At 36.2% G+C, this 25,981-nt stretch overlaps 1 protein-coding gene and 1 long non-coding RNA gene across 3 annotated transcripts in view; one reads left to right on the top strand and one right to left on the bottom strand.

The window, feature by feature from the left end:
• LOC121075767 overlaps positions 1-25,981 on the top strand; it is an 84,419-nt gene that overhangs the window by 22,904 nt on the left and 35,534 nt on the right. The window lies entirely within an intron of this gene.
• SYN2 (synapsin II) overlaps positions 7,606-25,981 on the bottom strand; it is a 176,291-nt gene continuing 157,915 nt past the window's right edge. The window contains 3 exon segments of the mRNA XM_040569350.1: positions 7,606-8,515; positions 11,112-11,403; positions 15,141-15,201. Of these exon segments, the coding sequence (XP_040425284.1) occupies positions 8,380-8,515; positions 11,112-11,403; positions 15,141-15,201 (489 nt within the window). The 3' untranslated portion in view covers positions 7,606-8,379.

The raw sequence follows: 25,981 nt of genomic DNA on the forward strand, positions 1-25,981 counted from the left end.
TTCTGTCTTGTTAGTTTCCCTAAAGTTCTGAATTAGATGAGAATTCAAAATACTGGTGGGTCTTTCTTTAAACTTTTTAGTTACATATATATATATATTTTCCATATCCACTAGAAACACAGAGACTTTCCAAATCAGTATTACTGACCAGTCAGTCCAGATAAATTCTTAGTATGGAATATTATCTGTTTTGTTCAACAAGGTAGAGATTTTTAATAACCAAATTAGAGTTTCAGGAGATGAAATATGATCTCTTATGGGACACTGCATAAAGAGAGTTCCTAGCACTTGAACCTCTTCAAAGTTTTATGCGTGACATCCTGAAAGCCAAAAAGAAATGCTGATTTGAAACACATAAACCTCGAGAAAATATACTTTAACATCTGAAAGAGTGACTGTAAGGATGGTAAAGTCTCCTCTTTCTGGCTTTATCCTGAAGAACAAGGGCCCGAGTAGCTTTATGCAGCATATCTATTTCCCAGTATGCTTCTGCTAACTTTAGTAACATATGTTATTTACATCTTTCAGTCTAAAAAGTGACCTGGTCTATAGTCTTTCTTGAACATAACAATATTTTATTCTACATTTTTCAGAACAGATAAGTGAATTCAGTCTTTTCATTCATTCTGATTTTACTATCTGCTATTTGCAAAGAGAACTCAGACCACTTAAGATAAGCCTCCAAATTTTTGTTTGTTTTTAACCTATTTTAGGCTTTTGCTGTAGTCAGAGAGACGTAAGCTATTAAATTCCTCCTAATACCTCTTTGGAAGGTTCATTTATGATATCTGTAAGTCTGATGCTGTGAACACCCCCTCACACCCAAGCTCTCAATTATAAATGCATCCTGTGCTAACATCTAATACTATATGGTATTGCCAAGTGGTCTCATATCCAAATACTTACTAGGCTGGGGACTGCTTAATCTCCGAGATCAGTGAGACTTATTCTGATGTGGCTATAGGCTCTAGACAGTTAAATTTGCAGAAATCCACTGAAGGCAGTTTGCTTTTCAGAAGTCGCTGAGGGCATAATTTGGCTTTTTGCAGTTTGAGGGTGGGCTGTTTAACGTGAACAAGTTCCAGCTTGTTCAATTATAATTTAACAATGTATTTTCCCCATACTTTCTGTGTTCCTCCCAAGAGATGCTTGCATCTCCTTGATGCATGAAAGGATACCTGTATTTAATGTACATATTAAATAAGTCTGTAAAGTAAATTCTCACATAATTTTACATTTAAAAGTACTATTTGAGGTGTGTATGTGTGTATATATATAATTGTTAGATGCATGTATAGAAATAAAACAGTCTTTGCTCTTCCCTTTTGTACCTCCTCAAGACATGTAATCTACAAAGCAGGAGAACTGCATGATAAAATGTGCCAGAGTGGAATGCATAATTATTCCAGAGGAGGGTAAGTCAGTTCAGAACTTGTACTAACATTCTTAAGGGCAGCAGGAGTCTTCTTGTCATGAAATTACATCAGCTCTGTATGGCTCAGAGTCAATGCACATGCTTTCCCTTTCTAGTAAAAAGAAAAAAAAAGGTGTGAAAAATGCTAATGTCTTTAAAAATGTACTGTAGAACAAAGCCGAGTAAATGAATATATATTATAGTGTGGTGATCACCTCTCAGTGAACTAGAATTTAAGGGCAGAAGAGATTGATACATTGTAATTTTAAAACAATCATTTCAGTTTTTAATAGATTAAGTCATGACTTGCAAACAGAAAAAAACATCTAAATAAGAAAAAGAATGCTTCCTTGATCCCAGTTCAGAGACATTCCCATAACAGGTGGGGCAGAGGCCTTTAAATTACAGGCCTCTTCCATATACCCAAATTTGTTACAATTCCATCAAGCAATGAGAAAAGACTTCTTTACAGTAAATAGCAGTGGATGTGGCTAGCAACACCCATTTTCAAGATTGCTAAAAGATAAATAGTTGGTTGGGATTCTGTAGTAAGTGTCTGAGGTGGAATCTGTTCTATATGGAAACACTACCAGTTTCCTAGGAGTCTTAAGATGAATCATACAGCACACATTGCTAATTAATATATTTAAATTGTCACCAAGACAAACAGCCAACTAATGCAGTTCAGCACTGTTCTGATTTACTGTCATTTCTATGTAGCAATTAGGCCTGGTTCAGCTAGTGGATGGGGGCAACTAATCTCCTTTTCCCCATGAGGAGAGTGGAGGAAAGGAGAATTTCCTACTTTTTAAGCTATAATGTCTGGCACTTACAGATGTTTGGTGGATCTACCATGCCGGACAGATCTTACATGGAGAGCAAGCTGATACAGCACCTTGGCAGTAGAATTAATCTGTGGACTGGTTCTATTGGCAGTCTCTTAAGTAGCACGCCACATTTCACACAAAGCCAGTGGAATATGTGGTCCCAAGCTCTGCATGACTGAAAAAGCACGTGGGGATAAACATGCCTAGAGATATATTCATTCTCAGAACACTATTATTATCGCAAAGAAAGAAAAATGGGCAAAACTGCAAAGATAATAGGAGTTTGGCTTGAACTAGCCAGAACTATGAAGGACTCAGTGATAGCAAATGTAGTCAGGATAGTAATCTACTCTTTAAAGGGCCTATTTGTAAGATTTGCATAATCATCAGTTTGAGACTCGTACACGGTATCCCCAGTTAGAGCACACTTAGCAAGTGAGGTGTTAGTTTATGGCATTCTGCAAATACTTAGTGAAAGGATGCATTCCCTTTTTGCTAAAGCTCCTCATAACTTTAGGGGAAGAGGCACATTATGTGAAGATGCGAGATGCTCCTATTTTATTACAGTGGGTAGGAATGAGATAAATATATTATTGTATTGATATCTCCTTCTGATTAACTGAGAAGCATTTGCCCAATAGCTTCAGTTCCCACAAACAAAGCTTCAGGAGAGTTAGGTGGCAGAATTACGTGAAGTACCTGATGGGTGATGGAAAAATAGCATTAGCTTTTCCTTAGGAGTAGAACTACTGAAAGTCTGACTCCATAGACCATGTTTATTCTTTTGGTGATCATCTTCACTGTTATGAATTACAGGAAAATCAAAAACACACTTTAGGTTTTGCTACAGCCTCAAAAGGGAACGTGGCATGCTAATGAAGCACAGCTCTCATTAATTTTAGTTTCATGTGTCTAACGTACTGTCTAATGTTTCTTCATTACTTCAGTAATCCTGTAACTAATGGAAGAGATTTATCTGTATAATTTTAAGTCCCTGTACTAGATTATCTCTGGAAAAAATGCTTGTTACTCAAATATTTGTAACAGACATTTGATAAGTAGCTCCCAAATTAGAAAATGGCTAGCTGCTTGCCCGTATGCACTACTGGTTTTGTTTGTTTGTTTTTTCTCGTCTCTCATCTGGATAGAAAAAAAGTTCTTTTGTACTGCCTGTCCACATACTTTTAAAATCTACATTACCTTTTACCAAAGCTTCTCTCTTAGTTAAGAAAGTAAGTGAAGAACATGAACAGTCAGCTTTCTATCTTCTATTACTTTCTCCATCTATCTTCACAGTGTTAGGAAGCATAGAGCAGCAGCAGAAGATGAAAACAATTCAAAGATTTGCCCTTAGAAATTCAGATACTCTGCAGAGCTTATAAATCCTTATAGTAAATTTGGCTGATTGCAATTGTGAGAAGAACAGGCATATGTGAATGAAATAGGAATGGTTAGGAGGAAGAATAAATGCTAACAAATACCACATGTGAGGAGTTAAGCTCCCAATTAATCCCTTCTCAGTCTTGTCCATTGATCTTACATTTTACTGATTTTCTGTTACCATCACTTGTACAGAGCAGAGATTTAGCCATAAAGCCAGGTACCTTCTCCTCTATAACACATATCCTGTACTGGGAAACTTAGCTGTCATGTAACATAAAGTACATTATTTTTTAAATACCACATCCACCCTTGGATGTTTTGATTAATGCCACTACTAGCATAAGTCAAAACTCCAGTCCCAGGAAAAACAAACAAAAAAACAAAGAAAAAAAAAAGAGAGACTTTTTTTTAATTGGATTTTTTTTCTAGCTCTTAGTAACATGATCTGCGGGAAAAAAAAAACAACAACAAACATGTCTCTTTTACTCCTGGCCTATCTTAAAGCTTAACAGGGGGAAAGTCTTTCTGTTGTTCTTCTTGGCTCATTTTAAGTTTAAAGAACTCACTTGATGCACTAGACATTATTTTATTTTTTTCTATTTTTCTTAATTTTATTTGCATTTGTTCTTAAATTAATTTTTGAGGTGCAAGAATGTAACTACAGATGGCCAAATCAATGCTTCATGAAAGTTAATATAAACTATTATCTTGAGGTGCAACATGCTTCCTTAGAAAGTGAGGAGGAGTTAGAGGAAATGAGGAAAACATGATTTTGCAAATTTGGTTGCTTATTTGCAGAACTGACCATGCATTTGGAAAACTAATTTTAGCTACCTAATTTGAAATGTCTCACACAGGATTTTAAAATCATCTAGAAAGAAAAAAAAATGTTTGTTTAGAAATACATGTCTAATAAAAAGCATTTCCATATGTATTCTCACTCAGAACTTAATTTCATTTGTGCTGGCATTCGTGACAATTTAGATAATCTTAAACTCCTCTGAGTCATTCACTTCTAGTTACTTTTGGTATGGAAAGATAAACTCTATTAGTGATCAAATTTTGCAAATGATTGCAGCACTGGCTTGCTAGACGGCTTTGTTTAGTCAGGGGAGAAGAAAGGCAGAGCTCAGTTAAGGTGGCTCTTACTCCACACCTGAATGATTACACAGCATGAGATAGCTGAGTAGCCAGATTTAAGGGGAACCTCTGTCCCAAACACAGGCAAATAGTGCCATTTTAAATCAAACTATATATCCTGCCTGGCCTCCAACTGCCATTTTAGAATAGCCCAGGTCTCCCACAGATCCTGTATCATATCTGTGTCATATCCAGCCCCTGTGTGGCTATCTCGATTACTAAATAGGCATCATGACAGGTGGTCTGAAAAGGCACTAGGTAGCTCTGTTGGATATATTCAGCATCTTGCCCAACCTCACTGGAAGCTGTTGTTGATGGACAACTTGCTGGGATATTTATTTATAGTATTCAACCAAATACTGGCAACAACCATGTCAATGCACAGACAATATACAATGACTTTTTCAGTTTTGTAAATAGCAGTTTCATTGTATGTAATCTGTTCATTGAGACAACATTGGCTCAGCGAAGTGACTTTGTTCTTGCAGAGGAGGAAGTATACAAAGTACACGCAATATTTACAAAGTACATTAGTACTATTTGACTATTTTTTATTGGAGAGTTAGTGGTGGTTTCAAACCTAGTTTAGTCTCTTCATCCATAATTACAATCTCTTGAAATCTGCTTCAATGTTTTGAATTGGCTGCAGGCCTAACGGTCAAAAAATGACTCCATCTCAATCTTAAGACTAAGCTTGATAAATATGTCTATAGAATTCATATTATATCGATTTGTAAGTGAAAGATGAATAAAAGGATGGAGTACTGTGCATAGCGACCTATAGCATCATAATCTGTATCTCCATAGAAAAGGTGCGTATGAAGTACAGACCTCAGGTACCTAGGCTAATGTTCACAAAGCTGAACCACAGACACTCCGATTATTTCTGTGTTACCACTTATGCAAACCTAGATAGCATTGTATTGGATGACTGGGTATTTAGAGCTTGCACATGAATTTAAAGCACAATTTATTTAATGAAGTCAGACAAAATGGACAATAAATATTTGAACAGACTTTTCATAAAAACTCTTTTTCTGATGGGTATTTTGGAGATGTTCTATAGATTGCTTAAAAATGTCTTAACCATGAAACTGTGCATAAGAAACACAAGCATGCATCAGCTTGAATGTGACACGCTTTAGCACGCTTGGAGGTATAAAGAAGTTTTGGCATTGTGGAGAGGCAATGTGTTATGTACATTGTGTGGGAGGATACACCATGCAGATTTGATTGCATCATCTTGCTCTCTTTTTTCTTTTCTTTTCTTTTCTTTCTTTTTTTTGTTCCAGATGGTAAAACAAAGACTGTAGTGAAACCCGTTTTCTCCCAGGAAGAGGTGGGAGGGAATTTTATATGAGCAAGAAACTTTGCCTCAAGTCGAAATCTGGGGCCTGGACTAATGAACTACCCATAATTCATATTGTACTAAATACTGCTGAAACTAGGCATGTACTAATCATGAACCATGCCAAACTATGCATAATTACTATGCCTGCTCTGTAGCAGTAATTAATTTGCGTTAGCAACTTTGATTAATCTTTCTAATCTAAAAGTAAAGTGCTTCTCAGACATGAAAGGCTATATAACTACTCAGGGTTGTTATTGCAGCCCAGTGAAGGGTGTTTCAATCCAGTGGGGGGCAGGAAGGGGACAAAACTAAAAACAAATCCATTTGCTTGTATGAATTTATGAATTAATAGAAACTGCTAATAGTTCAGGCGTACTCTTTTGCCACAGAATTCATGGTCTAAACTATAGGCTTGTGTACACAGTGCATTTTTCCAGGGGAAAAAAAAAAAAGAGAGAGAGAAAGAATTGTCTTTAATTTTGTAAGGGGGCTTCTCTGAGGGCCGTTCCACAAATTTGGGGGTTATGTGCCAAACACAGAGTCTGAGATTCCATCCTACAGAGGGCAGTGCTATGTATTTATAGTCTGTCATGTTGCGCTGCAGTCTTGACCCTAGATTCATTTTAGTCTTAACTTGGAGGAAAGCATTATTCTGGGCAACTGCAATATTGAGTCAGTCCTCACTGTCAATCCAAAAAGCGTATCAGTTGTGTTGCCTGTGATTTAGACATGCCTGCTTTTCAGGAAATATATATGCTAAGATCATCAACTTAGACCATGTTGACAGAGAGATATCAGATACTAATGTACGAACTTAATTCTGACATCACTGGAGGTGAAACTTTCCATGCTTCATTGCCAACCTCTTGGCCCAAGCCAGACTCTTCATCGAAAGGAATCCAAAACTGCTGAAAGGATGTATGCCTTCAAAGGGTTATTGTGATTTACCTATACTTCATAAACTAACACTTGTGTATGTATTAGTACAGAAAGTACAATGTCTGAGGCAAATAGATGCATTTCTACAAACCCACTACAAATTCCATAGGGTTTAAAAGTAAACTTGTGCTGCTCGCTTTCTCCCTTGAACATACTAATATAGCAGTTATCTTCTCTTGTTTCTCCTGCTAACACTGTTTCCTAGCAAGGAATACTGCTGCATATAATTCATGATAGGCAAAATAGCATGGTTTTCACTTGGAAAGGGATAGTCTAGAGATTACTAATCAACTTCAGTTTCATTCAGATAATAAAAAAATATGCTGCTATTACCCCAAAGTCTGAGATGAATTCTGTTTTCACAAGTTATTTATAAAATACATGACTTATTAGAAAATATGTGTTTCCTAAAAGGTATATTTATGATGCCCATATAAAAGGGAATTATTTCTGATAGTCTATTTTCTCCAGTTGTGGCTTATGACCAATATTTTATAATCACAAAGATACCCTTTTGATATCAGTTAAAATAAACAATATATACTGATGTTGAAACAAGCTTTGTCAAAGACATTTTTTAAATCAGGCTGGGACTTTACATTTATTAGAAGGTGCTCACAAAAATAAGGGTAACATCATGCATATTCTTTGCAACTAAAACCAGTTATGGTTACAATTTGGAAATAAATTTAAATAGATATGGAGATACAGTAGTACATATACACTCTACTTAGGACATTAATTTGTGTACTGATAACTGTCAGCAATACATCAGAAGTCTACAATCAGCTGATGGGAAGATTGTATAAGGAAGAAGAAACTGCTTCACCTTCTCACACTATTTATGCAGCTTGACAAGAATGTCAGTGTGAATTGCCTCCTAAATTTGGGAGGCAAGAACAAACCAAGACTATACTCCTGCAGTACAAAACATTTACGCACAAAATACACATGCATTGCAATGCATTGGAAATGGGTAAAGCAAGAAGAAACCCATAACTCAATGCTTTATTAACACAGTTCTACAAAGGAGTCTCAAATAGGATTATATAGTTCAGTCACAGTAAGGCCACAATATTACAATAGATAAGGACCACAGAATTTGGCATTCTGTGTTAGTAATAGAACTCTTCTTTCTTTACCTCTATACACATTCCTGAATGGAATCTCAACAAAGTCCTTCTTCTGGTTTTGTGTAAGTTTAACATATTGCTTAATACAACAGTTAGCACAGGAGAGAAGGATACTGTCACAGGGAAAACAAAACCTATGTAACATTCACAAAGTTTTTAGACTATATGCTATGTGCATTTAGATGAAGCAGGCTAATCAGAAAAAAGACTAGCAAAAGATTTCCTCAGGTTTCGAATGGTTTCAGCTTTTGCTTCGTCTTCATTCACAGATGATCGGAAGAAGGATGATTCTGTGAAACTGAAGGCGTTTGTCAAAGACTGCGACTTGCTGCAAGACAAAAATATAACATGTTTTGTATGGTCATATTGTCTATCAAATTCCATCCACAAATAACACATATAAATTATGAGAAAAGGAAAAATGTCCATGAGATGTAGACAGTTTCCATGCGAACAAAATGGATATTCAACACAAGTAATAAAGTTAGATGTAGCATACAGAGCTGCTGCAATACAGCATGTTCTTTCGGTAGTTTGATTTGCAAAGTAGGATAATCTTTTTGTTAGAGGATACACTGCCTTTTTACAGACCTGAAACAGGTCTAGTAAATTGGATGACAGAAATTAGAACTTAAGGAAAAACTGGGCCTGTCTTCTTAATTCAAATCACTACCCAACACAGGATGATGAATAATCGTGTTTCTGAAGTCTGCAAAAAAAATATATGCATACAGAAAAATCAGGTATATCAACAAGAGTTTGAAGAGTGAATCCTAAAGTCGTAATGTACTCCACTGCTGCGTTAGATATATTTCATCCTCAGTGGAAGTATAATGACACTATTCCTATTTCAAAAATTTCCCCAAATTGGGTATCATTTTGCTTGCCTGTAAGCATTTAGTCTAGTAATCCTAGTCTGTTTTTAGTGCTATTATGTAATCATGGTTTAAGTCTCTGTAAGCATGAGTAAAGTAACGTACAAGAAGGAAAATCTCTGAAGTTTAAAACTAACTCAGGTAAAATAACATTTAAAAGGTAGGCTTGAATTTAAATAGAAAACATTAGTGAGTTATAATCTTTTTATGAAGACGTCCATGCATTAGTAAAACTAGTTAACTGATTTCATTTTTATCTCAGTACAATAATAGGATTTCAGTTTTGGCTACAGTAAAACTGAAACACTTTCCTTATTCAGGTTGTTTTATACTCTCCATGGCTTGCAACTTCTCTGCCTCTGAACTAATAATGTACAGCAAACAGTGCTACAGGCGTTTTAGGTTTTTCATAAATTATAGTTGTGTTAATGAGAATAGACTGATAAATGTTTGTTTGTACTCACTGAAAGAGGGAGGGTGGGAAGCAGCACTTGACTTGATTAGTAACACAATAAGTAGCCTAATTAAATATTTATTCACAGATTAATAACATGTACATACAGGTTAGGCAACAGCATGTGGGTGAATACAAAGCATGCACATGCAAATAGAGTTAATCCTACAGGCAGGAGATTTGAGTCTTGGAGTGGACCTAAAACTGCTTCTTGAAAGTTAGAAAAGCTCCTCTTAATATGGCTTGCATTTTAAAATCTGTAATTTTTGTTTTGTTTTGTTTTGTTTTAAATAGAAACTATTCTCTTCCACTTAAGGAAGAGAAAAATGAATCTCCATTTGAACAATTGACTTTAAGGAAAGGGAGAAAGTTGGGAAAATGTATATGGTACAGTTTTTCCATCCTGTTTTTCACCATTTTTCTTAAATGTCAGAAATGCACAAGTTAAGTTTTAAACTAGTTTAGACTCTTCCACCTTGCTTAAGAAAATTGACCTCCCTATTCTTTAGGTATACTTAAGTAGTGGATGAATTAATCCAAGTTTAGTGATTATAAAACTAAAGAAATACATTGTCCTAGGAAAGCAATGAAAATCTTTTCTTCATTAGCAACTATACTTGACCTTTTTTGATGATTGTCATCTTTGCATCTTGTCACCTAACAAGTCTGTTCCACTGACTTGTGCTCAGGCGAGGACTCGGAATTGGTTCACACTAGCATTAGCAAATGAGTGGGTGGAAAAGGGGGATCTGCATTACTGGATAAAACGACAACTATGTGCAAGTATTTTTACTTATCAAAATAAGCAGAATGCATCTTCGACTTTACTGGAAGTAGTGTGTGTCAGGATCACTATGCTGAAAACCAGCAAATCATTGCTAACACCTCCATGTTTTCTGCTTACTGGGTTAAAGCTGCGAGAGGATATGTAGCTACACATCCTTCTCACATTCTGTGCTGCAGCATGCGGCTGCCCAGATAGAGCACCACTGGCGTGCTGTGCCCAGCGGAACCTTCCAGCAGTGAGGTAACGGCAGGCAGCTGTCTGTGCGAGTCCTGCCTCTCCTTCGGAGAGGGCCTGCCTGAGTTACTTGTGCCGTACAGTCAGTAGCAATGTATAACCATGACCAGAGTGTGACTGTAAGAAACACGGCTTGGCAGCGTGTTCATTTGCATTGTTTCTGAGATAGGCCTTTTGAAACTGGAATCTGTTCCTTGAGTGACTGTGAGGTTAAAAGTTAAAACAGATAAGACTTCCTCTTTTCTGTGCAAGCTTACAGCACACCCAGATCATGAGTCAGTGACATAAAAAGAAAAAAAAAGAGAAAGATGAAGAGTTTTTATGTCAGACCTAGCTGGGGCAGAAATTGCACAACAAATATATGAAATTTTGTGTAGCACAGGATATAACTACTAGTACTCTCTTCCTAATGATAAACAGGTAATAAGCTTTCTGAAACTTTTTAACATCATTCTAGACTTGGGAACATACGTATATCCTTTCATGAATGTTAGACCAGCTCCCAAGTTACAGCTGCAACGACAAATCTAAGCGTATCATGAGGAGACAAGAAAACTGATAAAGCAAATCTTACTTAAGTTGGGGATGAGACTGAGGCTTCTGCTGTGGCACAGGCTGTGGCTGTGGCGCGGGCTGTGGCTGTGGCGCGGGCTGTGGCTGTGGCGCAGGCTGTGGTTCTGCTTCCTTTGCTAATCGGGTGCTGGAGGGACCTTGAGCCTGGGCACGCGGTTGCTGGGTTGTAGGTCCAGGCGGACGCTGTGGCTGGGAAGCTGAGGGCTTTGCTGCCTGCCCAGGGGGGTACATGCGCTGTGGCTGCAATGGCTCCTGGCTTTGTGATTGCATTCCTTGGGGTTGCACTGGGCCCCCTAGGTTCAGTACAAGAAAAACTTCATAATGTTATAGTATCAAAGAGCCCTTATTAGATTCATATCCAACACTTTAAAATAATCCTTGAATGTGATTAATTTTACTTTTGAGGCAAAATTCTACTGATGTGGACTGCAGCTTAATGTAGTCAATACTACTAATCACAGTTGGTACATTAGTAACTTGCTTGGAGCCATCTGATTCATCCATAAAAATGCTACGCCCCAAATTTATCCTAGCAGTAACTCCACTGACTTCAAATTAGATTAGTGGAATTACACCCGGTATAATTTTGGCCCAGCTAAAGGAGAGGCTGTGAGAGAATTGAATATACCAATAATATCTAATTCAGCAATACAGCTACTATTTTCTGTGTAGTTACTACAATTTTGTTCCTCCAAAGTTTAGAAGTTATTTTTGTAATATTCCTCTTAGATTCATTCTTACAGCAACAAAACAACTTTATATTGAAAACTTTCTGGCTAATCTAAAGTCTTTTGATAACTTATTTAACTTCTTGGTGAAATACGTCAAGAACATTATAAGAAACAAAAGAAAGTCATTATTAATTCTTTACCAAGGAGATCTTCCCACTGTGAAGGAATTACAGTGAAAAAATATGGTAGCAAGTGTGGAACTACCACGTGTAGTAGACTTGATTGTGAAATCCATGGTTGAAAGATGCTACATCATCACTGAGGGTTTTTTTTTTCCTCTTTCTGACTGAAATAGTGCTGTGTCAGATATCAGTGGCCATGCTGCTCTTATCTCACATCAGATGTCCGAATGTGGTTTCCTTGGATGATATTTGTTAAAACAATCTTTATTCTTGCATGTGACAAAGCACACAGGACATCTGAGTTAAGGGGAGGAAGGGACAGGATGAAATTCTGAGAGATTAGTTTGTATAATGCTTCAGTAAGGAAATGAGCTTTGCTGAACAGTAAATATTATACAAGGCAACTGATCTAGATGTTCTGAATATTTGGGAATTTTTAGTCTTACACAGATATTCAGTGCAAGTAAAAGACTTGTGTGGGTCTCTAAAAGAAAATGTTCATATCTGGAAGTACTGTTGCAATATATATATTTTTAAATTGTTATTATAGATACTTTTCCACTTACTATAAGAGATTCCAGCGTATGTGTCTGAGAACAGCACGTACTAATGCTTTAAGAAGTTTTAATACAGTTGTAGCAGTGTGTTGTGGTGCAGAAAGATAAATAGCACGTACTGTATGTTAAGGAATGTGCCTTCATCGTTTATTAATTTTAACCACTTTTGTAGGAAATATTTGAAGGTGATAACATGGTCTTGCAACATCTTAATAAGGATCATTTGCTTATTAGTCTCCCTTCACTCAATACTGAAAAACAGAAAGGCTTCTTTTCCCCCACTTGTATATACAGGCTTGAATGCCAGAAACTTTACACTGAAGACAGATATAACTTTCTTTTATTGCACATTAAGCTGTACAAGATATATCACATAAAAGATATACTGCTGTCACACTTCCAGCATTTGCTCACTTTCTTGCAGCTGGGTTGTACAAAAGGCAACAATCATGAAAGAAACTTTTACCAAAAATAACTCAACAAAACTGAACATTAAGCCTACACTGTAAAACATCTGTTCCCTGTTACCCACAATATTGCACCTAAGCATGCTTACATGCAGAGAGACATTTTGGCTTGCTTCTTGTCTGTGGTATGTAGCAATAGTGTGTGCCCTTGTAAATCCTTTACAGTCAACAAGCTGAAATCCTGTCTGAAACACCCATCTCTTTTCTTTTGCACACACAGCTTACAAATGTCATGTGAAAAGCACTTGTGAATACTTGTACTACTACATGCAAAAAATACCAACTGCTTTAAATAAAATCAGTCATCAGATTCATTTCTTCACCCCAGGGCAGTATTGTTTATTCACTTTTATGGTATCTGGAGGTAAGGATTTGTGAACCTGATTCTAAGTGGAACTTCCTTAATAAAGAACAAAATATCCAATGCCATCATTGGAATGATTACTGACCCAGACAAATGCTGATCACTAAAGCAAAATATTCATGTAAGTTACTGATAGGTAGTAAACAGTAGCACTTACCACAAACATTTAAATAGCTAATAATGCATACCTTAATTCTCATCTTACCAGCCAGCTTGTACAAAGAAAAGAAATGCTAAGAATGATGATTCTCACTGATAATTTTTTTTCCCAATGTTTGTAGGGAAAACAGAAGTAGAACATAAAGCTGTTTTCCCTTTAAACAAAACTGTTTGCACTAAACTAATGGCCACTACTCATCTTTGTACATATTCTAAATTCAAATTATAGTTTTGTGGCTCACTCGCGACTAAGTTTTATGGTATGCTAGCATTGTGTAGCTTGTGACTGTAGGCTAGATTTCTCACAACAGATTAACTGCCCACCTGTACATTTCTTGTAATATTACACTATAAATTGCTTATGCAAAAATCATAAATAATCTTCCTATAGAAAATATAGCAGTTGTCAGGCATCTCAAGTCTTTTTGCACATTTGATTTTAAGCAATTGTTATAAACCCTATTTATGTGGATAATGCTGGGACTGAATTTTCTTTATAGCTATCTTGATATTTCTAGGTTTAAAATCATAGACCTGAGTTAGTAAAGAAAACCACTAACATTGCATTCCAATCAAAGGGCAAGATCTCTAGATGGTTAAAGGTACCTTGGTCTACCATCTCCCAACATCTCAGTATTTGGAAAAAAATGAGCTCTTACAGGAAGTTTAACAGTCCTTGAGGTACTTCTCACCAAATAACCTGGGCTTTAACTCTTAGGTGAGTATAAGATTTTGAAAGTATTTGCATTACTGTTTTATTTAAAAATCTCCATAGATACTACTAATTCGGAATGACAACAAAAGGAACTACTTAATTGAAATAAGATACATTAAATACTCACACTTTCGCTGAGATATTGCACATAGGTGGCCCATTTACATAGCTTTGTAGCTAATAATTTAATGCAGAAATACTAAAAATATGAACACCAGTATGTAAAATAGAAGATATTTTAAATATTCCTTGGGAAGAACTGTATCGTACTTATCGAGTCTCTGAAATATTAGACTTCCACTTGCTTATAAGTAAAACTCAAATGTTAACAAACTTTATAAAATTATAAATAGAAAGCCTCACCAGCAAATTCTAATCTAGGCTTTAAAAAATATATCTGGATCACCTATCTAATACTCATGCACGCACACACACACAAAAATAAAGGCGATGAGTATACTGTGCACACACTCACAGAGTAAGCAAAAGTATTTATATTTGAACCTCGGTGATATTTTACTGAACGATATATAATACTCAAAAAATACTGTCTAACCATCCATACAGTTGCACTGGGCTCTAAAGAGGCACATTCTTTGTACACTGTTGACAACAGCCCTGAAATCACAAATTTTACAGAGAAAGGTAGGTAAGCATTACACGCACAGACATGAACAAGTAAACAACCAGACGGTATAGTTGACACTGCATAGAAAAAACACAGTCCAGGTCAGCATTGAACAATGCAAAATTGAACAAAACTGGTATGTTTGCTTTTAAGATTGTGTTTTTTTTTTTTTTTTTTTTAATAATTTTTGTTTTAACCCTTGCTTTTAGTCTCAATTATCTAAGTAGCCTGGACTTGTTTTGGTCCTACTGCAACGCCATTACAGTCGAGAATGTACTGTAAACAACCTTGAGGTGGTGGTCGCTGAGGTGGGATTTTGTTTGGCTCTGGCTCCTTTAGTGATCCACTCTGGAAAATATATTTGAAAACAGAAGAGAAAAAAATCAGAGTAGCTTAGTTCCAATTTTCCACTAATTTGTCCTTATTTTCATTAGAAATCTCTTTAATGTTTGGGGGCTGAACATATAATTTTAATTTATTCCAGATAACATTTTCTAATTTAGTTGCTGCCTGCCATGACATATGAATCTTGGACTAATTCAAAGCTGAATTCTGAAAAAAAATAAAAATGTTTTCCCTTCGCAGCATGTGATCATGATGTAAGGATTGCCTTCTCAAATCTTACCGCTATTTGTGTATGGTCTTTCTCCTTCAGTTCCTAGCACCTTGAAACACTTTTTTATATCTCATCACTTCTGCTTTCTTTTTTAGGACAGACTGAATAGAAAGGGGACTTCAACAGATATCTTTGTGTAATTCAAGAAATAATGTATTTTTAATTACATTTGTTTGTTTCTGGAAGTGGTAGCACAGCAGCGCTAGTTTCATTTTGATTCTCCGACTGTAAATGGGAAGAAAGATGGACTACTCTAGGTTAGCTGTTTCGCTAAGCAAAATTAAAGAAGGAAGCAAAAACCACAGACAAATAATGAAAATAATTAAAATTACTTCATGCTACTCCATCTGACATGTTATTAGAAACACATGTAATACTTAACTTTTCAAAACAGGAGATTTATTTGGCAGTATCATTTTCAAATGTATACTTGTCCAGAGGAAAAGATGGGCCTGAACCAAAAGCTTGGAGCAGAACACCCTCTGGGAACATTAGGATTTGAATCCAAGCTTTGTCTTGGGCCCATCTCTAATATTTTTTAAAAAATGAAACATGTTAAATCATGGGATATAATAGCTTAGATTTTTTTTAAGGATTCAGAGATTAAATTGCCATCTGTTGAGGGAAAAACCCAGAATGTATTAAATAATAAATGTAAAATTAATTAAGCATGTTTTTTGTAAAACCTACTGTTTTTTTATTATTTTCTAATAGATTTGTATTTGATCTCAGAACCATAGAAATAAATCTTACTCATAGTGATGCAAATTTCAGCACAGCAATCTAGAAATTATACTTTCTAAATGTTACAAGACAACAACACTCTATTGTATGCAGCTGTTCCAAATTGCTTTGTCTGTTTAGATACATAAATAAAAGGAAATAGGACAGGTCCAAAACTCTAATTATTCAGAGTTACCACACTTCAGAAGACCAAATGAAGGGTAAAAATTATACACACAAAATGAATGAGGCAAAATCTGATTCTCATATTAACTGATCCAGTTACATAGCTCTTGGTAACCATTAATGTAAGGATGAGGATACGTAAAAAGAGAATTTCGTAAAGAAAGACACTGCCAGCAGATAATCTGAAATGTTTTAGTGTGGGGTAAAGTCTTCTTTATTTGTCTCCTTTCTCTAAATTTCTGAACCATGTATAAAAGTTCACTTTTTATCCAATGCGTTTTTCAGTGACACCTTAAGTATTTGTGATACTGCTCTGTATGATGCACTGGAGCTCATTTAAACAATACATATATACACCAGTAACTCCTTGGATACTGGGGAAATTAGCACAGAGAGTGGAAACCTTGAAAAGCTGCCCTAGAGGAGCTAACTCCTTTCATATTCTAGTACTATTGTTCAGATGCACCTGGCACCTTCCCCTACACACCTTAGGGCATTTGGGTGTTCTCTATCACAGACAGCTTCTGTTTCCTTTGGTGTTGAAGTATGACACATGGAGTGTGTCCTTAAAATGAAAATGTGAGTACTGGGGCTTAAGGACTTCTGAAAGACTCCTTCTGGAGGACTGAACCAATCACGTGACTTTTGTTAGAAAGCACGTGTAGTATTTTATAAAGAACATTATTACTATTACCATGTGATAGACTTCCTAGCCTTACAGAGGTCCATAAAACAATCTGAATAGCTCTGTGCAGTGGCAGACAAAGACTAGAGAGGATATGAATGTGGCTATTTTTCTACTAAAACAAAAGTAAAAGATTATATAGGTAAAACTCATATTTATTTAGAAACTGAGAACAAAGGCTGGTGATTAAAACTCACACCTACTTGAATGTTAAAACAACATCTGTAGGGCCCCAGTCTCCTCTGTGCCTTGAGGCTGAAGCAAGTCTACCATTTGTTCTTGCACCAGAATGGTCTCAGCTTTTATCGCACACACCACTTAACTGACTTGACAACATCAGTATTTATGTAATCTGCATATCTCTCCATCTTACCATGAAATTATTTTATCCTAAATTAGGCTTTCAATAAACCTTACAGAAGCTTGCTAATCCTTACCTCAACTGTTCTGAAAGCTCAGAGCTTTTGTGCATTTTCTGTTGAAGATGTATTTCCCCCACTCTAGTCATTGACTGCAGCTGTCCTGATTTTACCACCCACACATCCTTTTTTCACCAGATATCACCTGGTGCTTCCAGGAACCTCACCCACACTCCAGGCCAATCACATGGGTATATTACTTTTGCTAATTAGCCAACCCACCCAGGCTGACCCAAAAAGACTAATTAGCACTACATTCCTAATTGAGAAATCTTACTCATGGTTTTTCAATGGTCTTTAGTAATCCAGTCCTTTTCAAGAGTGTTTTTTTTTTTCTTTCCTTTTTTTTTCTTTCTTTTTTTTTTTTTTTTCCAGACAGTCAGAAACCTTGATACTTGATATTAAGTACAGGCTTTGAACCAGAGTCTTGTTTGCTGTCCTGAGCCAAGGCCTTTAATAAAATCCAGACTTCTTCTAAAACACCAGTTGTTGGCAAATTGACTACAGAGTGTTACTTCTCACCTCTCCAAGGTGGTATGCCAATGTAATTGTAAGAGCTGCTAACTCCTCATAGGCAACACAATCTCTCTGAACACAGATGCTGGACTAGACCTGTCCTGCAGATGTTTTCACCTCTCCTGTTATTTTTTTTTCCTTTGTTGCCCAGCCTAGAAGCTCACCCTCCTACCAGTTTCTTTTAGTACGAACATGTTTTCCTGCACTGCAGTTCTGATCTACAAACTTGCTTACTGCTTAATTCAAACCTTACAGGAATCAAGGATTAGAATGCAGAATATGCCATGGAAAATAGCCCTGGACAGATTCTTATTTGGATGCTCAGGGCTTAGTAGTTAGTAGTACAGTATGGTACAGTAATTCGTAGTACGGAAACTAAACTACAGTTTTCAGTATGGTTTAGGACTACCTAAGTGAGGTGTGGTAACTGCTGGGGTAAGGAGCCCTTTTGGTTTTCATTTTATGGAGTACAGCTTTCACATCACATCCAAATTCCCAAAAAAAGACAGGATTGCTGATGTTGATAGTAACATTATCTACAGCTGCTTATAGAATCTCTCCTCTTCAAAGGGGATTTATTGTTTACATAACTATTACAAAAAATACAGCTTTATTTGTGGAAGCCTCTAAGCCACATGAATACTACAAATACGCTGTAGTGATTTCTCAGCTCTGCATATAACAATGCTTTGGTTGTATAGTGGTGTTTAGAATATTGGCTAAATTAATTATAGCCAGAGCAGAAACCCAGCTACTTATCTAGAAGATAAGTGTCTGTAGGTGTCTCTGTAGCACTTCCTTCCTTTCAACACTCACCTGAAATGGTCTTCTTAGAATTTTTGGGGGTAGAACTGCAGAAAAAGACTGTTTTTCCAAGCGTGATGTATTAAAATTTGATCAATGGTACTACTTTTTTCTGTCTTTTATATTTATATAAATGCAGATTGGATTCATATATATTTGAATTTCAAATAATCTGAAGAATGCTGAAATGGGTGGGAGCAAAAGCAGCAGCTTGTCAGGGAAATAGCCCTTGGGCATGAGAGATGCTAAACTGAGTCCCATCAAGAATTGATATTGATTTGGCTGAGTTTGAAGATTTTGTGAACTATAGTTGGAGCATATATAGTTGTTTTGGGGTTTCATTTGGTTTTCTTTGTAATGCAATACTAGAAGCTTTTCTAAGATATTTCAATATTTGAAGGGAAAGCCATATTTTTCAGGTCAGGAAATAGAGGGATCAATTGAGAATTGCCAAATGCAGGCTGAGTTTGATCTCATAGGGGAAACAAGAATAAAAGTAAAACAAAGCAGGAGTACTAAGAAGAAGAGTTACTGCAAAGCAGAGAAGTAATTTAGATCATTTAAGCAGGGTGTCAATAGTAAATGAATGCTTGAAAAGTGACAGAGAACTAGACACTCTGTCCTCACAAGAGGAACATCACCCCTGTTCAAGGGGATGAATATAAACTTACCAGATAAAGGAAGAGTCCGTACCTACAACATTTGGAAGATTGTGTCTTGCTTAGTTTAGCAAAATAGAGGCTTGAAGGCAGTACGGTTGCTTTTTGCAAATATGTTGTGGTAAAGAAGTGGAAACAAGCTAGACTAAAGCATAATGTGAACCAATAAAACTGGGCTGGAAATAAGCACATAGTGTGTTACTTAGCAAAGCAATGAGATGTTGAAGTGACATTATGATATGGAGAATCCAAAAATAAGAAACTCCTTAGTGCCTAACTGTTCACTGTTTCATACCTTCAGTGTGCAGTGAGCATGGCAGGGATTCTCACCAGTTGCTGGTACAGACCTCATACTGTACAGGGTGAATCTGGCATAGGTGACTTATAAATGCTTCCTTGTGTTGCTAGTGGTGCTGAACAGGACTACAAAGTTTTTGCTATTTATTCCCTGTGGACTGAGATGGGCAGTGAAACAGGCCTACTTACAGTGATGATGCAGAGATGCCTTAAGGCTCACCTTAAAAAGAAGCCACTTTCACGTTGTCTAGTACAAAGTGACCAGCTATAGGAGAGTTGGCTCCTGCTTTGTACATTTTTTTGGAGTATCAGTGTCCAGTGCTGCCCTTCTCCACTAAGGAACTCTATATGGAAAAGATACTCAGCAAAACTGATGCCAGTATAGAATTTCTTCATGTTGAAGTTGCGATAAAGAATGGAAAAGTTTAGACCAGCTTTTGTTGTTGCTCAACCAGCTTTCCAAACTACTTATACAAAACCTGTAAAATCTTCCTCTGAATGGAAAGGGAAATGACTGCTAAGAGGAGAAAACAAGCTATACAGCTTAATTTTACTTGGATTAATATTTACAATATGCACTGAAAAAGTTTTTTGTAAGAATAAAAAATTATTCTAACATATTTTGTATACTAAGTGCTTTCTATTGTTAGATAACTAATTACTTCCTACAGAAGAGTTTTCTTCTTGAATATTTTTACACAGTCTTAAGAATGAGTATCATATTATGAACTCACTGCTGTTAAAGGGCAGTATTTTCTGCCTCCAGTATTTTCCTTGAGACACTGAAACAGGTAACCTCTCATTGTCCATGCCAGTCTTATTTTCTATTGTTTTGCTGGGAAAAAAATAAAAAATAAAATCCTACCCACTACCAAAAAAGATAATGTTTCTAGAGAAAAATTAGGATGTCAATTTATCAGGAAAAAAGAGTTTCTGAAGATGTAGCAGCATTTGTAGAAGCTAAATGGTCCCCTCCCAGAAGCAGTCAGTATTTCTAATGGACAAGGATCCAATCTGATATTATTGCAACTCTTGCTTAATGAAGCCAGATTTCAACTTCTGTTTTTGAAAAGGGAACACTAAAAGTATTAAGTTGCACAGCAGCTTTCAGGCAGTTCTTCCCAGTAGAAAAATTGCTCCCCACAGACAAGGTAGGAATGTGGGCTATGTGATAGGAGAGAGCTCCCCCTGTGTGCTAAAGCAGCTGAGACTGAAATGTGTGTGTGCACATTTGTACCAGAGAAAGAGAGCTGTGAGATAGATGGCCAGGCAAATGAAAGAGGTACAACATATCTAGAAGACTGTCCAGTTACAGGAAAGTTAAACTTCCTTTCTCAGTGTACATAGACACCTCTGGATACATATCATACATTCATCTGGATACATTCATCTGGAGCTCCAAAGATCCATGGTTGCTGTATCCATTCAGAACTAAAGTTTGTGCTTCAAAACAGAGTCTGAAAAAAGATGGAGCTAACTCAGGTCCAGTGTTATAACCCACGGTATATTTTAATATGATTGTAGCAGTGTTACAGAACAGTGGAGCAGGAAGTGGCTTGGGAAAGAAGTAGTCGCAGAGTTAAACACTTGAGCTCTACCAGAAATAAAAGCAAAGTTCAGAACCTGAACAGAACATAAGATTTGTCTGTCAGCGGTTGCATGTGCTTCTTTTCTTGCTTCTCCTGGTACAGCACAAGTACACAGCCACAAGGATGAAGCATAAGTAGTGGTTGGTCTGAACTCTGAAAACCTCCCTGAGTCTCTCCTAGAAGCAGGGAGACACTGGGGAATGATCTATGGGCAGCTGAGGACAAACCTGCTCTACTGGCAACTATCCAGATGGAGCACTGATCGGACACTAGATTAGTGCCTGAAGTGGTGGGGGGAAAAGGAGGATGCTTGTGTTTTCTTATGGACAAGTCAAGAATATTTGAAAATGAGCTGCTCTGTTTTGGATTTTCCATGATTTCTCTTTGTGCTTATCCTTGTTTAAAAATCACAATGCTTACTTAGCACATGGTCCTTATTCAAATAAACTGTGGTGATGACTGCTGGGGAGATGGACAGAATCCTTGCAAGTTAAACACAAAGTAAAACCAAATGGCTTTGCTTAACACATTATGACTTAAAGATCAGAGAAATCAAATTAAAAAAGTCAAATGGAGACAGAGAATGATAACAAAAAAGTAAAAGACAAACACCCACCACAGTGGGGAAAAGAAAGGAGACCAAGGAAAACCTCCTCCCCCAAAAAAGGTATTTCTATTACGTCCAGGTTAGATAAACAAAATCAGATAGTAAAAATAGATGAACAATATGATAAAATAAAAAAATCAAAAGGATTTTATGTGATAGTAATTATAGCACTAAGACCAAACAATGAGAGACTAACTTATACTGTCTGTATTTATGTGGCAGCTATTGCCTGTTCCATAGTGACAGGATCAATGTTTTCCTTGTTCTTATTTTGAAAAGACTACATTTTGCTCTATAATGGAATGAGGATATTTGTTTTTGACGTCTCCAAAAAACGTCTGTGGGAGAAGAAAGCTGTTCCTCACAGAAGTCTATTAAGAACATATACACTACTCTGTAGTGGTAGGCTCATGATTACTTAAGAATTAAATGTTCAAATTACCCTTGAGGGTAGACACCATCGAGTTTCAGAATTCTCAGAGAAAGTGTCTGCTTCTGCCAACGCAATTGGTAGATTGGTAGATGATCAGAAAATCATCTGGCAGAAGATGATCAAAAAGTTAACAAAAGCATTTTGTTGCATAGTGAAGACAAAAAGAGAGGGTTTTTTTAACAGTATTGTTACTATGATTAAAATAAGCAGGAAAAAGTATTAACTTGTAATCCTTGTTATGTTTTTCAGTTTTAGCTATCATTTTGTTGTCTTCCCTACTATAAAAATGATTAGCACTAAGGCTACTGCCTTATACCCTACAGACAATTTAAGTTATCCTGATCGTCCTGGACCTGATGCTTGACTCTGTCAGGTTGCCAGTGGGACTTTTTCCTTTGGTTTTCTCTTCTAATGAGTATTTTTGTGAGCAACTCTTTCTGTTATCAAGCTTTGTTCAGCTTATCTGCAGGAGTCATGTATTCTTCCAGGTACTCTGCTGGCAATAAAAATTCAATATAGAGTAGTCAGAATAAAAAAAGGAAAAAAAAATCAGGCAACATATTGAGAACTTTAATTTTATTTGTACAAATTTCTGTTGATGTTAGCAGATCCTAAATCCTAAATCTTTAATATATGCCCCTTAGTATGTTTTCTCTTATTATCTAAATGTTACCAGAGCCTTTGAAAAAGGGCATTGTAAAGGCACACTTGTTTAGTTGTGGCACACTATTTCAAAACAAACTAGGAAAGATAAGCACTTACTAGTGTTTTGTTTTAATTATTTTCATTTAATTGATACATTCCCAGCTAACCACCAAAAACATTTACGTAGACATCACTAGCAAACATCCAGCAAGCTATTTACCTGTTCCTGCTCTTCAGAGGCAAGACTAAATAAGCAAAAGAACTGAGCATATACTTACCTCCTTAGTAATTACTCCACCTACTGGTACGGGATCCTAATAGCCATTTTAAAATAGGTTATCTTAAATTTTAGAACCAATTTTTTTAGTAAAATCTCTTCTCAACATCTGTATGTTGTGCTCCACTACTTTTTAACTGTTGTCAATATTAAAAATCTTAGGATTTATTTTCCTGCATGAACTTTGTTTTTAATATTACACTACATGAATATCAAGTTCAAATGCTTAAAATAAATCAATCTTTGTGTAATGAAATAGTGACTGCTTTAAATACTTCATCCAGGACTCTTAAAAACATCCTTAATCCAGCAGTTAAGTCTGAATCTCCACCTCTGTTGTGATCTCTATCACTCCTATGAAGAACGTAGGATCTGCCTCAAATAGATGTCAAATTGAAAGATGCACAAAATATCCTTGGTGTAGTAAAATATATGCTACCATTATATACTCGTGATAATTAAACTTGACTGGTGTAAATTTAACTGGAGTGAAGTGTACCTCCACGGTGCCTTTTACCAGGAAGGGGTGAGCTCAAGCTCCATTATATTTCTATTTTCTTCTGCTTTTCTTAATTCCATATAGTTAGGATCTAAAATGGGAGCAACTGTTTTTCGTGTATTTTCACGAAGATAAAATAACTAAAAGGTTAAAAAAACTTTGATTAAAATAAACTTGTTCCAAATATACATGGCTAAGTATTGTGTGTACTTATATATAATACACTTCTATATATGTATAGATTAAATAAGCACATTAAAATATATTCCATATTAAAAATAATGAAATAAAATGGTGTAAATACTTTATAATAGAGTTATGAGAAATGGCTGAAAAGGGAGCATTTTATATTAGCAAAATATATATCCAATTTGTTGTTTAAGGTGATATACTTTCTGTAATACGATGCACTAAGTTGTAGTACTAAATAAGACACAGCTCTAAAAATCAGTTATTAGAAAGAGAAGGGGCCACAAGATGTCGCTGGGATTCAAAGAACCAAAACTCACTGCTGTAAAACAGACTGCTAGCTCTGGAGTGAACATCCAATTTCAAAAATAACTTGTAAAAATCAGTTTAACATGCCAGTTTTAAGAACGGCTTTTGACTTATATAAGCATTGAAATGTAGTTTTTAGTGTTCTATGGTGTATATATGCACCAGCAATATTTTTTATTGTCTCTGGTAAGTCTTGATGACAATGTCTTAAATTTTCTGGCAATATAGCCAACTTGCTGCTGCCTGACTAATTTTTTCTTTAAGTCACAATGGTAAGTCGACAAACATTTTAACATAAAAAGTAATGTGCTTACTAGGGTCTGTGATTTAAAAGGGCTTCTAGATGCACATAGCAAGAAGTAAAGAATTAGTATGATTTTGTTGTAGTCACTAGTGTCTGTCAAACAGCATACAAACTTTCCGAGGTTAACAACAGAATATACTTATTGAATGCTAATGCAGACTACAGAAGATGCTCAATTAACAGCTACATAGATATACTACTTGTTTATTGACTGTTTATACATATTGCTTTGTTTATACAGAGTAATATGATTAAGAATTTTGAAAAGTAAACAATTAAAGAGGCATACAGTAAAATCTTGCGCCAGACTTTTTCTGGGGTCTCTGTGCTGCCTTGCCCTGTGCAGAGAGAAAATCAGGCTAATCTCTTGGGTATATTAAGGGTCTGGGTTTCCATAAGATGCTACTTCACAAATCTGCGTACATCTGTTTTATGGTTATATGATGCCAGAGCTGCCATTTATCCCCTATTTAAAAGTCCTCCTAAGAGAAAGAAATATAGTACATACGGTTTTAGGGGTCATCAGAAAATGCAGCAACCTCCTTAATACAAGCTATTCATAAATTACACCTCCTGTCTGTTAGTATGGATTTAATCACACCAGGAAGTGATTTGTTTTGCAGTAGGATTCTCAAATACTAATACTCAAACTCTATGTTTACCTTCTTTCATAGAAAAAGATGTAGTGTAATCTCTTATTTGTTAGGCAGTCTTTCCTTCCAAAAACAGAGAAGAAAAATATGTGCCTCCAAATAAGTGCCAAGGGACTGTGGCAGAAGGAAAATTCTTGTTGGTGGTGCTAGTCAGCGGTATGAATACAGCCTGGGTAATGTGAGTAGGATTAGTATTAGGCAGCTGAAGGATGGCACAAAGCTGTAGCAAACCTACAAGTCATGGCCCTGTTCCTCTTCCAGAAATTAGATCAACTATGAGACTATAAAGCAGAACGTCATTTAGAAATGAGGCCCACGCCTGGACTTTAGCAGAGAAGTTTACTTCACCTAACAAGCAGATTAATGCTGCCTTCCAGATTTGCAGAAGAGAACATTAAGAAATGAAGTATGCCAGGTTCTGCTGTTCTAGTCTCAAAACTATTAAAGTACCATCCTCTTTGCTTCTGCATTATTTATTGCTCTGTAACTGGTGTGCTACTCCTTTCTTTTAAATGGACCAGAACCAGGATATAGTTGGTAACGCTATGCTCTTTGTCATGTTGTGTGGTTACGGATTTGGTGCCTCTGGTGCATGCATTTCTTCCTTCCATTAAGGATACAAAATTCCTTGATCTTTTGTGGATAATACAACATGGTCTCAGCTAAGCTGTATTGAGAAAACACTTTCTAATATGATTTTCCTTAGCTTCAACTGCTA

The sequence above is a fragment of the Cygnus olor genome, chromosome 10 (assembly GCF_009769625.2).
Source record: "Cygnus olor isolate bCygOlo1 chromosome 10, bCygOlo1.pri.v2, whole genome shotgun sequence".
NCBI classification, from domain to species: Eukaryota; Metazoa; Chordata; class Aves; order Anseriformes; family Anatidae; genus Cygnus; species Cygnus olor.